The sequence below is a fragment of the Pogona vitticeps genome, chromosome 7, assembly GCF_051106095.1.
Source record: "Pogona vitticeps strain Pit_001003342236 chromosome 7, PviZW2.1, whole genome shotgun sequence".
In the NCBI taxonomy this organism is placed as follows: Eukaryota; Metazoa; Chordata; class Lepidosauria; order Squamata; family Agamidae; genus Pogona; species Pogona vitticeps.
In genome coordinates this window covers 9,466,530-9,484,863 of record NC_135789.1, presented here as the reverse complement: position 1 = coordinate 9,484,863, position 18,334 = coordinate 9,466,530, and the positions used below count along the sequence as shown (strand labels likewise).

The 18,334-nt window shown below is 46.6% G+C and overlaps 1 protein-coding gene across 1 annotated transcript in view; it reads left to right on the top strand.

Annotated features, from left to right (window-relative positions):
• The first annotated feature begins 5,670 nt into the window (after positions 1-5,670).
• LOC110082452 (espin) overlaps positions 5,671-18,334 on the top strand; it is a 93,519-nt gene continuing 80,855 nt past the window's right edge. Inside the window, 2 exon segments of the mRNA XM_072977737.2 lie at positions 5,671-6,317; positions 12,199-12,392. Of these exon segments, the coding sequence (XP_072833838.2) occupies positions 6,021-6,317; positions 12,199-12,392 (491 nt within the window). The 5' untranslated portion in view covers positions 5,671-6,020.

Genomic DNA, 18,334 nt, shown 5'->3' with positions numbered 1-18,334 from the left:
ATATCCTTGTAGAAGTGTAGAACTGAAATGTTAGAAGGGATGCTCAAGGATCACCCAGTAAATCCACACCTCAAGCATCTTACAGAGATGACCATCCGACCTCCATTTCTCAGCCTGTTTCACAGAATTGTGAAGTTGGAAGGGGCCTCTAAGGGGCCATCAAGTCCAACCCCCTGCTCGATGCAAGAATCTGAATCCAAGCAGATCTGACAGAAGGTTGTTTAAGTGTCTCTTGAAGGCCTCCAGTGTTGGAGCTCTCCCCCCTGTCGAGGTCATGGTTTCCATTGTCTTACTGCTTTAACAGTTAGGAAGTTTTCTCAGCCTTCAAGGTGGTCTGTGCCACTGGCAAACTGCTTGTACTCTCAGGAAGCTATTGTAACTGGGGAAAGCCTCCAAACACCAAGCAGAAGGACCGGCCCTTAAGCACAAGGCTGCTCATGTTAACTGTAGCACATGCAAATCATGCCTTTCCAGGACTGTTTAGCTGATGCGGCTCATCCAGTTGCCCCTTCAGTGACTTTGGGTCGAGAGGGTGACACATCTGTGCTTCTGCTGAGGGGCTGAGACTAGAGAATACCTAGTGAGCTATAATGATGGCGGGTTTGGCCCCACCAGCCTGGTCAGCCACAGAAGGGTGCCAGCTGCCGACCTGGACCTGGTATCCCTTTCTCTTGGCTGCCCTTGGGATCTGCAGTCCCTTCATCCCCACCCCAGCCCGCATGCAGGGATGGAACCCAAGCCTTGCCAAGTGAATAGAGGGCTTTCAAGGGGTCAAAATGCTAGTCCCATAAGTTTCCCTCTTCCACCCCACTTGGCTGCAATGTCAATGGACTGATCATATTCTTGGGAGCCCTGCCTGTTCTTATGAAAAGTCTTTTGGGGGAGAGGGGCTTGCTCTCGAATGGGCCATTAAAATCCATTAACTTTACAAAAGAATTGTTCTTGCATGTCTGTCTGTGCTTTTGGACTGTCTTTTGTGGGGACTGTCCTGAGGGGTGCCCTTCCCCCAGTTTGCCTCTACGCCAGTGCAGCCACATCCTCCCATCTTCAAAAAGCACATCTGGCACGGAGCTTGGTTACCCCCAAACATCCCTTTCCCTGAGGCTAAGCTTCTGCCACAGACATGTTGACCACCAAGCCTCCATTTATGACCATCTTCCCTGTTGTCTCTCCTCAATTACCTTTTAAACTGTGTCTTCCTCGGGGCAGAGATCTGCTGGCTTGGTCATGCAATGGGTTCATGGGAGGGCACTCTAGAAATAAACGCCTATAAAGTTTTGAATGTAAAGATTTGTAAACTGTACAAATTTGTAAAGATTTGTAAACTGTACAAATTTGGAAAGATTTGTAAATTGTACAAATTTGTAAAGATTTGTAAATTGTACAAATTTGTAAAGATTTGTAAATTGTACAAATTTGTAAAGATTTGTAAATTGTACAAATTTGTAAAGATTTGTAAATTTTACAAATTTGTAAAGATTTGTAAATTTGTAAATCATCTTGTCTTTGGTGTGAAAGAATGTCTTGTAAGTTGAGATATGCTTCCAGAAATGGTTAACCAGTGAATAAATAAATATAGTAGCCACCTCTACTTGTGTCAGGCCTATATTCAAATATATCTGACTTCAAAAGACTTTCAAGATGCCCCACAGTAGTAGTCACCTCTATTTGTGTCAGGCCTATATTCAAATATATCTGGCTTCAAAAGACTTTCAAGATGGCCCACAGTAGAAACTGATAAAAATGAGGGCACAAAATCCGAATTTCAATGTAGTGAATTACATGTAGGAAATGTGTAAAGATTTGTAAATTTTACAAATTTGTAAAGATTTGTAAATTTTGTAAAGATCTGTAAATTTTACAAATTTGCAAAGATTTGTAAATTGTGCAAATTTGGAAAGATTTGTAAATTGTGCAAATTTGTAAAGATTTGTAAATTTTACAAATTTGTAAAGATTTGTAAATTTGTAAATCATCTTGTCTTTGGTGTGAAAGAATGTCTTGTAAGTTGATATATGGTTCCAGAAATAGTTAACCAGTGAATAAATAAACATAGTAGCCACCTCTACTTGTGTCAGGCCTATATTCAAATATATCTGGCTTCAAAAGACTTTCAAGATGACCCACATTAGAAACTGATAAAAATGAGAGCACAAAAACCGAATTTCAATGTAGTGAATTACATGTAGGAAATATGTAAAGATTTGTAAATTTTACAAATTTGTAAAGATTTATAAATTGTACAAATTTGTAAAGATTTGTAAACTGATATGCTTCCAGAAATGGTTAACCAGTGAATAAATAAACATAGTAGCCACGTCTATTTGTGTCAGGCCTATATTCAAATATATCTGGCTTCAAAAGACTTTCAAGATGGCCCACAGTAGAAACTGATAAAAATGAGGGCACGAAACCCGAATTTCAATGTAGTGAATTACATGTAGGAAATGTGTAAAGATTTGTAAATTTTACAAATTTGTAAAAATTTGTAAATTTTACAAATTTGCAAATATTTGTAAATTGTGCAAATTTGTAAAAATTTGTAAATTTTACAAATTTGCAAATATTTGTAAATTGTGCAAATTTGTAAAGATTTGTAAATTGTACAAATTTGCAAAGATTTGTAAATGGTACAAATTTGTAAAGATTTGTAAATTGTGCAAATTTGTAATGATTTATAAATTGTGCAAATTTGTGAAGATTTGAAAATGGTACAAATTTGTAACGATTTGTAAATTTGTAAATCATCTTGTCTTTGGTGTGAAAGAATGTCTTGTAAGTTGAGATATGGTTCCAGAAATGGTTAACCAGTGAATAAATAAACATAGTAGCCACCTCTATTTGTGTCAGGCCTATATTCAAATATATCTGGCTTCAAAAGACTTTCAAGATGGCCCACAGTAGAAACTGATAAAAATGAGGGCACAAAACCCGAATTTCAATGTAGTGAATTACATGTAGGAAATGTGTAAATTGATACGCTTCCAGAAATTGTTAACCAGTGAATAAATAAACATAGTAACCATGTCTATTTGTGTCAGGCCTATATTCAAATATATCTGGCTTCAAATGACTTTCAAGATGGCCCACAGTAGAAAATGGTAAAAAAGAGGGCACGAAACCCGAATTTCAATGTAGTGAATTACATGTAAGAAATGTGTAAAGATTTGTAAATTTTACAAATTTCTAAAGATTTATAAATTGTACAAATTTGCAAAGATTTGTAAATTGTGCAAATTTGTAAAGATTTGTAAATTTTGCAAATTTGTAAAGATTTGTAATGTGTACAAATTTGCAAAGATTTGTAAATGGTACAAATTTGTAAAGATTTGTAAATTTGTATATCATCTTGTCTTTGGTGTGAAAGAATGTCTTGCAAGTTGAGATATGGTTCCAGAAATGGTTAACAAGTGAATAAATAAACATAGTAGCCATATTCAAATATATCTGGCTTCAAAAGACTTTCAAGATGGCCCACAGTAGAAACTGGTAAAAAAGAGGGCACAAAACCCGAATATCAATGTAGTGAATTACATGTAACAAATGTGTAAAATTTGTAAATTTTACAAATTTGTAAAGATTTGTGAATTGTACAAATTTGCAAAGATTTCTGAATTGTGCAACTTTGTAAAGATTTGTAAATTGTGCAAATTTGTAAAGATTTGTAAATTGTACAAATTTGTAAATATTTGTAAATTGATATGCTTCCAGAAATGGTTAACCAGTGAATAAATAAACATAGTAGCCATATTCAAATATATCTGGCTTCAAAAGACTTTCAAGATGGCCCACAGTAGAAACTGGTAAAAAAGAGGGCACGAAACCCGAATTTCAATGTAGTGAATTACATGTAAGAAATGTGTAAAGATTTGTAAATTTTACAAATTTGTAAAGATTTGTAAATTGTGCAAATTTGTAAAGATTTGTAAATTGTACAAATTTGCAAAGATTTGTAAATGGTACAAATTTGTAAAGATTTGTAAATTGTGCAAATTTGTAATGATTTATAAATTGTGCAAATTTGTGAAGATTTGTAAATGGTACAAATTTGTAACGATGTGTAAATTTGTAAATCATCTTGTCTTTGGTGTGAAAGAATGTCTTGTAAGTTGAGATATGGTTCCAGAAATAGTTGAATTGCATGTAAGAAATGTGTAAAGATTTGTAAAATTTACAAATTTGGAAAGATTTGTAAATTGTACAAATTTGTAAAGATTTGTAAATTTGTAAATCATCTTGTCTTTGGTGTGAAAGAATGTCTTGTAAGTTGAGATATACTTCCAGAAATGGTTAACCAGTGAATAAATAAACATAGTAGCCACCTCTATTTGTGTCAGGCCTATATTCAAATATATCTGGCTTCAAAAGACTTTCAAGATGGCCCACAGTAGAAACTGATAAAAATGAGGGCACAAAACCCGAATTTCAATGTAGTGAATTACATGTAAGAAATATGTAAAGATTTGTAAAATTTACAAATTTGGAAAGATTTGCAAATTGTACAAATTTGTAAAGATTTGAAAATCGTACAAATTCGTAAAGATTTGTGAATTGTACAAATTTGTAAAGATCTGTAAATTTTACAAATTTGTAAAGATTTGTATAATTTGTAAATCATCTTGTCTTTGGTGTGAGAGAATGTCTTGTAAGTTGAGATATGCTTCCGGAAAGGGTTAACCAGTGAATAAATAAACCCAGCCTGCTGCCTTTGAAAAACTCGAAACACAGGCCTTGGGAGGAAAGGAAACAGAAAAGAATGCCTGCATTTCACCAGGAAATTTCTCTGAATGATTTCTGAGTCTGTGACAAGAGTAAGACCTCTGTTGCAGAGGTTCACCGAAAAGGACTGCAACCTGGGATAGGGAACCCAACTGAATGGTGTTAAGTAATGAAACCTTTTAATCTTTCTCTTCCGAATCTGAATGAGTCATTGAGACAGTAAGTGCCAGTTGATGAAAAAAAGCAGTGGGCCAATTTGGAGCTCAACTCATTCCACTAAGTCCTGTGTGTTTACCTTACCAGGAGGAGGGTGATCTTAGAAACACTCTGGGCGCTCCATTCCTGAGTCAATCATGCCCTGGCCCCCCTTTGAAACACCTTGGGGCCAGGTGTGGGCATGTAAGCTCCCCTCCCCTTGGTCCCTTCCTTGCCCTTGGCCCCTCTCCCACCTGGCACCCCAGGGCCCAGTGGTATCTGAAGAAATGACTTCTAATTCAGGAAAAGTTCACCCTGAAGCGTTGCTCCAGAGACGCAGCCCTGTTCGGCTGCTCTGTCATACAGTATTGGCAAAATTAAAGGGGTCATGAAAGAGCATAAACACGGTGGCCCTTTAAAAGGCCGACTTCTTTCCCGTGTGAGCTCCACAAACCCGTCTTTTCCGGTGGCACCTTTTCTCTCTTTTCTCCGTTTAATTTTCCCATACGCGGCGGGCAAGCGGTCCGTCCTAAGCGCGCCTGGCGTAAGAGTTTGGGTCTCTTTCCTTCCTTGTCTGATCGGCGTCTGCCGGGGCTCCGAGGTGCGCGCCCGCCGGCCGGAGCCGAGCCTTTCCAAGGGAGGCGGAGAGCCGGCCTCGTTCGCCGCCCGGCCGGTTCGGCGGCGCCTCCTCCAGCCAACGGGGGAGGAGCCGTGAGCCGGCGGCCGGAGGCGCCAGGGGGCGCCCCAAGGAGGGGAGGGGAGAGGGGAGGGCTGAAGTTGACAGTCCAGCGGCACAGCGCTCGGCTTCCCTCACCCAGAGCTCCGCGGCCGGAGGAAAGTGCGCCGGCGTTTGCGCGCTCCTCGACGGCTCCGGGATGCGCCGCTGAAGCCTCGCAGTCTCGGGCGGCGGAGAGGCGGGGGCGGCAAAGGAGAGGCGTTCCTCCTCCCCCGTGCGTCCCGTCCCTTCTCTCCTGCTCGGGCAGCCACACAGCACCAAGGCGGCTCCGCCGGAGAAGCAAGGAAGCCGGACAGACGGCCGGACGGGGCCGGGAGCTTGGCATGGCTCCCCCGGCGTGGTGAAGGCAAGCGGGCGGCCGGAGCGAGCCATGGCGCTGGAGCGGGCTTTGCAGGCCGCCCGGCAGGGCGACGTGGACACCCTGAAGGCGCTGCAGGCCGAGGGGCGCCTGGAGCCGGCTTCGCTGCGGGACCCGCTGGGCGCCTCGCCGGCTCACCACGCCGCCCGAGCCGGCAAGCTCAACTGTCTGCGCTTCTTGGTGGAGGAGGCCGGGCTGGCCGGCCACGGGCGGGCGCGCAACGGGGCCACGCCGGGCCACGACGCCGCCGCCACCGGCCACCTGGCCTGCCTCCAGTGGCTGCTGACCCAGGGCGGCTGCCGAGTCCAGGTGAGCGGCGGGCGGGACAAGGGACCCCCCTCCCTGTGCGCCGGGCCGCTTTGGAGACTGTTGCGCCGCCGGCCCCTCGCCAGGATGCGCTGGAGGCTCCTCCGATTCTCCGCTGCCCGGCCTGCGAGGCTGGAAAGCTCCTCGGATTATGGAATTTTATTGGGGGAGGGGGTCCCTTCAAGGAGTTTCCCCCACCTCGGTAGGGCCCTTTGGCGCTTTTCCGAGCTTTGCGCCCAGGGCGCACCGCAGGGGGAAGCGGCCGTTCGCTCTCGCTTGGCGCTACCTTTCCTTCCGCGTCTGCGGCCGGGGACGATCCTTCGCAGGTCAATGAAGGGCTCAGGGCTGGCAGGAGGAAAGATTCTGCCCTGAGAGGAGAGGAGCCAGAAAATGGCCTTCAGACCTGAGCAAACAAGGGCACCTCTAAGCACGTGTAGGGTCAGACCCTGCGCGCGCCCTAGGGTCGGAGGGTGACTCTTTCATAGGGCTGCCTCCTTATGCTTCTTTATTTTAGAAAGTTGGAGGTGGGAAGACGGGCGACGGGGAGAAAACTGGGCAGCGGGGGGGCTTACGGATGCCATGATCGCCTCCCCGAGCCGGATCAGTCCCTCCTCTAGCAAACGCAGCTCTCGGCTAAGAAGGTTCCCTTAGGCTGGGAGGCCCTTCTTAGGTTTCAATCACTGGGGTAGGCAGATGATGACTGCGGAATCGCAACCGGTGCAAAGGAGAGCTAGAGTTCCACTGAGCACGTGCAAAGTGTCCCTTCCTTTGCCCTGCGGGACCGATGACGCCTGCGAAGGTTCACTTAGGGTGGGAACCTCTTTCTCAATCAGAGGCTGAAATCCTGGTGCTTAGACTTGTAAGTTGCAACTGGAGTAAGCCCATTGAATCAAGGGGGATTTGATGAGGCAGTCCTTTGGGGCTTATGGAGCAATGGATTCACACGTGTCTGCTCTAGGGGGTGACTCACTTCACTCTGCAGCAGGATTTCAGCCACTGAATATTAAGTCTGTGAAGTATTAAACTTTACTCCCTGGAGCATTCTCTGCTGTTTCTCTGTGGGAGGGGTACAGCATCTTACGGTGTGGGGAGTAGCAACGGGATGTAGACACAGTCATTCAGAAAGCCCACTTGCCTATGGTCTGGTGGGAAGACACCCCATGTTCCCAGATGTTGCTTTAAAAACTCAGGTCCTGACTATTCCAGATGTTGCACGGTGCAGGTATGAGCTTATCTCTGAGTGCATGCCTGGCCCCTGGCTTTGGTTGATTCTTCCATGCTTTTTCCTAATTGTGTTGGAGTGATGTATGCTCTGCATCTGCCTAGAAGGGGCTGTTATTCCCCCCCCCACAACTGTGAAACTGCCTGGCCTGATCTTCGTATCCTAAGTAGGTCCCAAGATCCAGCTTATGCACCTTGATAATGCTCAGCCGTTGGTTCCCAAGCTTGGGTGCCCCAGATGTTCTTGAACTAAAACTAGCGGTGCCGGCCAGGGTTTCTGGCAGTTGTGAAGAACATCTGGGGACCCCAAGGGGGGGAATCCCCTGCTCTAGAGGTTAAAAAGACATCGGAGGGAGAGAAGCGGCATGCATTCTTCCTCCTTCCCAGGACATCTGGACACACACTTGCCCCCAGAGGGAAAAAAATATCCATTATTCCTGGATCATGGTGAAAAAAATGGTTCCAAACATTTTTGCAGCTGCAGAATTCAAGCTGGTTCCTTAATCCTTACAGCTGTACATACTGAAGCGAAGAATTGATTTCTCACGAAATAAACTATAGGTTTGAAGAATTGGGATGTATTTATTTGTTTCAAAAAGTCATGAAACCTGTTTTATATCTAGGTTTCCGATCTTGTTGGGCCTCCAATTGTCCTTTCCCTTTTCTTCAAAAAGTTCCATTTCCCTCTCTTTTGGAACTGCCTCATAACATCTGGATAGCTCAGGCTGTGGAGCCAGAGGTTGGGAGTTCGATTCCCTCCCCCACGGCCTCCCTGAGAGGGGCTGGACTAGATGACCCACAGGGTCCCTTCCAGCTCTGCCATTCTAAGAATCATCTTCTTTTAAGATCTGCCCTTTTCAATAGGGTTTAGGATTTAAAACTGACTTTTACCAGCAGCTGGAGAAAGGGACGGAGACCCACAGGGAATATTCTTGACGACTTCCTGGTATTGGGAACGGAAGGATTCATTCACAGCAAGCTTGTAGTTAACAACTTGAGGGTTGTTGCCTTTGCTGTTGACTAAGGAAGAAAGCCTGAAAAGAGTTACATTCCCCTGATGTCACTTTAGGCTCCAGTAAGCTTGGGAACGCAAGCTATTAACAATGCAGCCTTATTAGTAAAGTTATGTCAGAGAATAACCTAGTACCCTACCCCATGAAGTATACAGGGCAAATTTCAGCAGCCCTTAACATGCAGTTTATGAGTTGCAAGACAAAGCAGATTTTAAGGAAGTGTAGATATTCTGATTTAATGCAAAACCAGCATGTTTAGATTGTGTTCCTGGAGTTGTGTGGCTGGTGGTTTCTTTTGCTTTTGTAATTCAATGGCTGGATCTCTCTCTCTCTCTCTCTCCCCCCCCCCCGGTTTTGTTTCTGGCCAGTTGACCTCATCATAAACAAAAAGATAGGGAGTCTGCACCAAAAGAGTATCTGTTAGCAAAAGAAAATGGTTGTTTTCACACTGGTGGAATGTGTTTTCTTTATATACATCTTCCAGATAAATGATCAAAACATAGAACCAACTTAAAGATAAAAAATGATCGCTCATAAACTTTTTAGGAGTGAGTTGTCGCCCATCGAAGCTTCTTTCAAGCAAGGCTAAGGTTAGCCTTACTGGAGAACCTTTCTAGGTTCTGTTGTCACCAATAAACGCCACTCATCCTTCCTCCCCACCTATTATTGTGTAATAAATGATGTGGAAGGTTTCTTTAGCCAAAGGGACCATTCCAGATGTTTAATTCCTCACCGTGAACCTTACTGGGACATGGTGGGCCTTAAAAATGACCCCGGAAGGCCAAAGATCCTTTGCCCCTTAACTGAAGGATCCCAACCAAAGCTTCACCAGTCAGAGAGGACTAAAGAGCCCGGCAGACAAAGGGGCTGATTCGGGATAACGGCCCTGCAGCAAGGTCCAAGTTCTAGTTCAACCAGAGGCAGGAAATGTTAGCTTTCCAGATGTGGAAAGTCCTTGAAAGCTCACAGCAAATCAAATTTAAAATGCCATGAGATGCCGTTTAAAGCCACCAAAGTTGCTGCCCATCAGGGCATCTTGTGTCGGGGAGTTCCATAGCTTCGGTCTGTGTTATGGACCTATATATATAGGTCCACAACCTATATATAGGTTGTATATAAATTATGTATATATAAATTTACCCTGAACAACTTTAGTTGGTGACCCCATTGCATTCTGGGTAAATCAAAAGAAGGAGTTCTTGTTGTGTGATATAAAGTAGAGCGATCCGTACCTGCTGAGGGGAGGTTTAACTGTGCCTTGCTCTTTTAAGGACATTCCTTTAAAAAAAGAAAGGGGGGTGGGAGGAAAAGAGAAATTCATTCATTATTTTTTAACACTTAATGTGTTCTTAATCCTATTCTTTTTAGTACCGGGAGCCACCTTGAATCTCATTGGGAGAAAGGTGGCCGATAAATAAGACAAATAAATACATAAATTTTTTTAAAAATCCCATTTAGGCTGACCCTAGGAATGCTAGAAAAAGGTGGAAGGCAGCAGGAAAAGAGGAAGACCCCAATATGAGATGGATTGACTCCCTCAAAGAAGCCACAGGTTTGAGTTTGCAAGAGCTGAGCAGTTCTATTGAGGGCAGGACACTTTGGAGGTCCCTCCTTCGTAGGGGCATCATAAGCTGGAGGCAACTTGATGGCACTTCAACCACAGCAGCGTGAATGAGTGACCTCTGAAAAGTCCTCTTGTCGATCGCTCTGCTCAGCTTTTGCAAACTCAAGGCTGTGGTTTCCTATCTAGTCAATCCATCTCACGCACGGTCTTCCTCTTTTCCTGCTGAATCCAACATTCCCCAGCATGATTGCCTTTTCCGGTGAGCTTTGTCTTCTCACGATGTGCCCAAAGGACAACAGCCTCCATTGCATTATTTTTTTGCTTCTAGAGAGAGAGAGAGAGAGAGGAAACACAGCTGAGAAGGATAAGAGAGGAAGCACATTCTTGTGCATGCCTGTTTTCAAAGGTTCACCCGGCTGGACTCTCTCCCGCCCACCTCCAACTGCATCTGGACCCTGGGAAGATGATTTTTTTTCCCCCAAGGTCTGAATGTGTTCCCACTCGAGTTTTGTTTGGGACACACATCTCCTTGTTGGAAATGAACCAATCATCCACCCGGTCTTTAGAGATGGGCATAGGAAGATGAGCTATGTCACCCACGCCTTTTGTGCCGCAGTAAATCTGTCGTTTTGGAAACGAGCACCAGTGGCTAGGGATGGCATGGAAGGCAAAATGGGCAGTGGCCCATTTCCGGACAATCTGCTGCCCTTGGCCTCTGTACCAGAGGATCGGGGCCTTGCCTGTCTTCCTCTCCTCCTCCACTTGTGTGGTTATGTCCGGGGAGAAGAGGGGAGCATCCCCTGCCCAGACACACTGTCGGCGGCTGTGCCTTCTGTCCATCTGCCAGCCGCAAGGAGCATCCGCTGCTGATCTAGGAAGGGCCTGAGCCCCTGGTGTGGGCTGAGTCTACTCGGTCTGTGCAGGAAAGTCTTTTGCATAAGCTCAGAGACACAGAATATAAACAGGCCAGACGGAGACAGATGTGCACACATACCCCAAGTTGCTTCCTCTTTAGGAAGCTGCTGGCAGAACAGATCACCATCATATCATCACCATCATCTTAGAACTGGAAGGGACCCGATGCATCATCCAGTCCAGCCCCTGTCAAGGAGGGTCAGTGGGGGGGGAATCAAACTCCCAACCTCTGGCTCTGCAGCCCGCAGCCTTAAACCCCTGAGCTATCCAGCAGTTCTTATCTGGCCTTGACTTTAGGGGAAGACAGAGGTATGTGTCGTGATTTCTGCTCTTTACTTACACTATTTAAGAAATCCTCCCGACAACAACCCTGTAAGGTTATAGCGGCTGCCAGAGAGACATCCAGTTTCTTGAGACACTCCCTGGGAATCTGGCCTGTCGCTGCTTTTCTGAGCTGTTTGTCGAAACTGTTTCATGGCTGGCTTGTGGCTTGGTTTGGTTTGACTTTTGCGGTTCTGTCTGGCCTCCTCCTTTTTATACTGTGTTAGGTTTAGATCGTGTGCCTGGCGTTTTACAAGCCGCCACACGCTTATTGCCCAAGTCAAGAAATATGTATACCTGAACTTGCTTAAGGTTGAAGAAAAAAATTATACATGGGAGACTGGGGAAATTTGAACTCGGTTCTTCCTAGACCTAGTCTCGCCACATTACTGCACCCGTTCTTGCATTCACACTTGAGAATTCTTGCCAAACTGAAGCAGATTCTGCTTCCTTGGATTGCTGTATAGGTACCCCATCCCCAGCTTCTTACACTAACAACATTCTTATATTTTAAAAAAACAGCTGGTTTAATCCTGTGCTCTGGGCGGTCCTTGTCAGTTTGTTCTACAGGCGATCCCCCCTCGCCTTAGGCGACCAGGCAAATAGTTCCTTAGGAAATCAAGAAAATCTTCTAAATAAGCACCTGCAGAAATTTTAAATCCATGCTGATGTTCTACCAAACAATATGTTCAAGTTTGCCAACATTGATGGAGTCTTAAAATAATATCATTATTTTATTAATGGATATTTTATTCATATGGATATTTATATCCATATTAGATTAATAATCTGTCCAGCATGAGATGGGGGAGAGGCTCACCTTCCTCGCACGTGTTTTCTGTCTTGACAGGACACGGACCATTCCGGTGCCACCGTCTTACACCTGGCCGCCCGGTTTGGCCACCACGAGGTGATCGACTGGCTTCTGCGCTTCGGGGGCAGCGACCCGCTGGCGGCCACGGACACGGGGGCTCTCCCTGTTCACTACGCTGCGGCCAAAGGAGACTTCCCTTCCTTGAGACTCCTCATCGGGCATTGCCCCAGGTAAGAGAGAGAGGGGGGGTGTTTGGGGAGGAAGTTCTCAACTGCCACCTTCAGCTTCCATGGATAGCGGCATAAAATCGTAGACATGCATCACCTCGTGAATCCTTTCATGAATTGATGAAGCTGAGAAGCCCCCCCCCCCTTTTGGTTTTCTGGAGAACTTCCACCACTGTTTTCCGGATGACTGACAGAATGGCAGGCTGGCCGGGTAGAATCCGGCCTCAGACCCCCTTCGTTTAGTTTTGACAATGTTTTCTTTTGGGGCCAGAGTTTGGAGCAGCTGAGCATCAGCGTCAGGAGGGCCTAGAACATGCCAGTAGGGGAGTATGGGGCTTGTGGTCCGAGTGGCAACTTTTCCATGCTGGGTTTGAGATGGGCTTTCGGCCCCTGTGGGTTGTCATGAAGCTGCTCTCCGAGGGACCAAGAAGCAACCTCTGATCTAACCCTAAAGCGGGTGGCTTCCCTCTTGATGGGGATGCAAAAATCTTGAACAGAGATGAAAGGGTCCGTGTGACGTAGAGGCCTTCACCCCTCCTTCCCCATGATGGGGAAACTGGTGTGTCTCATCTGTCATTGATCCTTTTCTCTGCATGGCTGTGATGTTGGACAGGTAACTCCAAGTACGTTTAAACCGCTGCTCCACATCCTAGATTACTATGTGCAGAAATGCCGGTTTCTTCCACCCCCCAGTAAGAGAAACCCAATTGGCTATGATTTGGCGTGCGCTTCAAACAAAGAAGAAAAAAAGTGGTTGAGATTAAGGGACTTGATGGAACGCATGGAAAAACTTCCTGAAAGCAGACGTGGTATGAAAAACGGGGCTTGAGAAATCCTCTGGCCCTCTCTCCTAATAGTTGGTTCAGCCTCCCCTGAGTGGATACCTTTTGTGTGTGCTGGACTACGATCCCCATTACCCCTGCTGGTTAGGGATGATGGGAGTTGTAGTGTGATCTGCCCAGGGAGAGGGCACCGCTTGGTGAAGGCTGTAGCCAAACGCATCCTGACCCCCAGTAAATCACAGTGCGATAACAGCCCCCTGATCTTAAGGGCCAGAATTCTGGCTTCTTCCAGCTTCTGCTTTTATAGGAGGGCCATGGATCAAGGAGTTTGGCGCCTGTGGAGGATGGGAATTGTAGTCCCTTATGACGAGAAGAGTGCAGAGGGGAGCGGAGGGGAAAATGCTAGGATAGTGGCAGTCTTGTTGGTTTTCTTGATGGGTTGTGTTTTTGCGGGAAATCTTGAGCATGAACGAAGATCCTTTGGGGTTGCTGCTTGGCTCAGGAACGCTAACAGTTCAGGTGGTGACACTTCCAGGCTTTTGAAAGAACGGAAACCAGGCAGGACCAGCACCTCTAAGGTTGTTCATTGTGAAGCCACCACCTTTCAGGCCGTGGGCCCATGCAAACCAGTTCCGGAGGCTTGACGGCAGGAGGGGATGTGCTTTTTTTTCCTGCTTGGCTCATGGCTTCTGGAATTTTTCTTCCCGGTCCCTTGCAGGGGGGAAGCAGGATCCTGTGGTTTTTTTTTTTTACTGGTCCAGCCAGAGTTTGCCCTACTAGGGCAAACAAAACATCACAGAACTTTAGAGGTGCAAACCCATCATGAGGAGTCAGGACTGGCGAAGCCCTGGGAAGAAACCAGATGTGGGGAGAGCAGTCGAAAAACAAAACAGGCTAATTTGCCAGTGGTAGGAGGGGAGCTAGAATAACCTCTGCTATGACAATCACACATGACCAGCACTAAAGGAGTTCCCTCTGCAGTGTAGGTTTGCCTACACCGCTGGGCTTCCAGTACGCAATAGGAGCGATCTTCATAATATGGCCCCTTTTTTCTGGACTCCTCCTACAGCGAGCAGGGTCAGAGTTTTGACTAGCTTATTTCTGTGATCACAGCTGGGCAAAACCTGGCTCGGCCTCCTCCCCCAGGGGATGACAATACAAGTCCATTTAATGCATATCCCAAGGGAAGGATGAGTGGCTTGACAGCCGGTCAGATTTGATCTCGTTTGTTAAGCCCCGGCCGGTCTTTCTCCTTCAGTGACAGCTTTATCATGGCAGGGAGTCAAAGGGCCGGTCATTCAACACGGTGGCAACAAAGCACAGTTTTAAACCTTGATGGAAATATAGCTCACCGGCCGGCTGAGGATTTGCACATAGCGCTTTTGGGAAGGGGCGATAACACAGCAGCCTTTGTCTCTGCCGGAGGTTATGTAAATGGGTTTAGCCGCCCACTTGGGAAGGAAGGCTGTTCAAACGTGTGCCGAGAGCCGCTTTTCCTCGCTCAGGAAGTGCGGGGAGGAAGCGTGGGGCACCGCGGACGGGCCACGGCTTCTGTGCGTGCGCTGATGAACCCTGAGAGGCGTTTTGGCGGTCTGCATGCTGGTGTGGGGTTACATCCTGCAGGTTTATAAGCAGGTCAGGAAACAGTTCAGAGAGAGTGATGGCTAAGATGTGTGCCATGAGGGTGACCGATGCATTGACAAAACACACACACAAACACACAAAACCACACAGGGTGTTCAAAACCTCAAGCCATCAACCGTACGGGTAGGGATGAGTAGGGATGATGGCCGGTGAGTATCTGTATGAGTTACTTGTGCCCATCTGGCTTCTTTCCAATCAGTCTTTCCTGGCTGAGAGAGAGAGAGAGAGAGAGAAATATTAGCCTCTTCAGAGACTGCTGCTTGTTGTGTCTCTGCATGAGTGCTTGGTCTCTCTGCCAGCCTCTTCTGAGAACAGAATGAATATATGCTATCTAGTATGAGATTAAAAGGGGACATTTTAAGAAAGAGCAACCGTCTTGAGGCTAAGCACCTTTATTTAAGAAGGTGTTTGTTGCTCTCCTGTGTCAGGCCTGCAGGCATGACCAGTAACCTCTCCACAGATTTCTGCCGACATTCCCAGAAGCTGCCGATGGAACAATCTTTGCAGAAACTGTGGCAAAGTTTTGAATCTCTGGTTAAATTCCTCTAGCTGAGCAGCAAAAAGTGCAGAGATTCACAGAGCGGAATAGCTTCGAGTTCGCCATAGTCGTCCAGCCCTCCTTATCTCATCAACTGGCACTTACAGTCTCAGTAACGCACTCAGAGAGATGGGTGAGAGAACAGATACAAAGGTTGCATTACTTACAACTGAATGGCTCAAACAGCAAACTGATAAACGTGACTGCTTTCAGCAGACTTCAAAAGACCCGCTGACTTCCAACAGACGAAAGTGACTGAGCAGAGAGGCGGGGCGTTCTTCGAATTTAGAGGCGGGGAGGAACAATTGGCCAGTGCCAGACAGATTGACAGACCACCACCCCAGGTCTGAAATGAACAGCCCTTAGTCTAGTTTAAATCTGCAAGCCCTATTCGGCCTTTCCCTGTCAGGATCAGCTTGCCTTCCTCCGAGGGGATTGACTAATGCCTTCCTTCTCCATCAGGACCTTCTGTGGAGGTAGAAAGCAGAACATCTGCAGGGCTTTACACCTGAGCAAGAAGGTCTCCCTTGTAGCACAATTTCCCCTTCTTACCAACCTGCGTGTAAGTGTGGGTAGGGAATGATGGAACGGGACTTAGAAAGGCCGCTGCCTTAATGAAATGGCGCACCTGGGGTTAAGAGAGACAACTTTTATGTATGTCTTGCACCCTTTGGCAGTAGGTTGGTTGGGACTCACCAAAAGGCTAGTGGGAGCAGAGAAGGGTGTGATTTCTCCTCAACCCGCCAAGGGACCTGGGGTTTCACTGGCGGAAGGACCGACGGCTGCTGTTGTCCGCAACAAAACAGTGTCCCAAGATGGAGGTTGGGGATCGTGTCCCATCCGTGTCAGAACTTTCCAGTCCTTTCCTCCTGCTTAAATGGAGGGAAAACCTGAGAGGACTTGAACGCTTGGGTTTGCCTTTGGTGGCATTTTTGGCTGGCTTCCGGAAAGGTGGGGGTCCAGCTCTGAGTTCGGGTTTTCCCCCTCGGCATGTGGTTCCACAAAACCCTGAGGTCTCACCCGCGGGAGGTTTTGAGAGGGCCTTCCACAGCTCCCCGGCAGCTCCTTGCTGCAACCCAGGACAGGTGCCACCATGGCGGAGAGCATTTTAAATTTGAATTTGAGTCTATTTTAAACACATTCCCCCTGTTTGTAGCTTTTGCCGATTGTTCCTTTAATGGTGCGAAGCCACCTTGGGTCCTTTTGAGGAGAAAGGCAGGGGTAAAAATATTTTAAATAAAAATAATTTTAAAATGTATGTGTGTATGCATGCATGTATGTATGTTTCTTTGTTGGCATGGTGAGCACAGAGCCAGCCCTGAAAAGATTGTAATGCACATCTTTCATACCCTTTGTATGTTTTCCTTTCCTAGTGCTTCTGCCTATAGTTGCAATCCGTTTGGTCACTGGGGGAGAATGGGATTTTCCCAGCAATCAAGTCTGTTGTGTCAAGAAAGCCCTGGTATAATACAAAGTACCTGAGAATGATTTGGTCACAAATGAGCAATTCAGAGTCATTACCCTTACAAAAGACCGACTCCTTCTTCGTTTGCACTGAAACAGCAGCCTGCATGCTTGGACGCTGGTTAGGGGGTAGGTTGACACACGGAGTGCCTGCACTTCTGAAAGGGTCACTACCCCACTGCTGGAGGATACTGTCTGCTAAAATGCAGACACAGAAGAATCAGCATTCCCAGAGTGCTTGGACTCTGCTCAATAGGAGCAGTAGCTGCCATACAGCTTCCCTCTGAACTCAGCCAAATTTAGCTGCAGTTCTCACAGTAGCTCAGGACTGCTCAGCCAAGGATATTGTCACAAGCTGTTCGAAAGCAAAATCACTGGGGAGGAATCAAGACCCATTAGATCGACAAAAGACCTGCTTTTGGAAGCTGCAAGGCTGATAGGCAGCAAGATTGTCCAGAGAGGCTGTTTAGCTAGACCCTGAGGCAATTTAGAAGACTTAACCTTAACGGGTTGTGCAGGATAGAACCTGGGTTTTGAACCCAGGAATGTTGTATACACCTTTTGGCCTTTTCACATTTGCACTGTAAGCTCTTTGGGGCAGGGATCTATGCTGGCTCCTGCCACGCTGTAGAAGCGGTTTTCTTTTTCTGTATCAGAACCTGGTGACTGAGAGGCTATTTATTCACAACTGTCTTCAGAAAACGTTTTTCTTTTCTTTTCTGGTGCAGTTAAGAATGGCCCACGCCAGCCTTCGAGATTTTGCCGAAAGGCCCGGATGAAGCTAAGTCTGAGCTTCGTCCTTGTGTGCGGCAGCCAGTCAGGCAGCCTTGGGACGTGCGGTGCCTTCCCAAGGCTGGTGGCGTTGCTTCTTCTGGATTAAATCATCAACAAACGGGATCTCAAATCCTTCATGGCCCACAAATCTTGCTTTTGAGAGCCGGCCCTCCAGATGCCCGGAGTCCTGTTGGCACCAGGCCCCAGGGACCCGAAAGGGGCGTCAGCAGAGCCGGTGGCGAGGTGTGGTTTTTTGGCTGAAAGGGGTGTGTGTGTGTGTGTTTGTGGGGGGGGAAGGGGTCAATGCAAAATAACCTCTCGCCGCGAAAGCAGGTCGGCCAGGAGTGGTGCAGCCTCGCTGGGCAGATTACAGGCTTTGTAATCTCATTTACCCCGATGAGTGAGTGTGGTGAGGCCTATAAATAACCCGGACGGAGAGCAGGGAGGCTGCGTGGTAATTAAAAACCTGCGCAGAGCCGGAGACTCTTTCCACCAAGAAATGCTCATGCAAATCTGCCTGATGAGAATCGGGGACCAGCCGCTGGCTGGCGGGGAAAGAGAGGCAGGATACGGCTCTCAACGGTTTGAAAACAAGCGAAGCCTGTTTCTTTTAGTTATTTTTTTGGCCTGCCATCTATTTTAGACACACACACACACCTACACACGCCCAGAACGAAATTTGTAAATCCGGACATGTTGCACCAGTTTTATTATTGGTTTGGTTTGGACTTCCAGAAACTGTT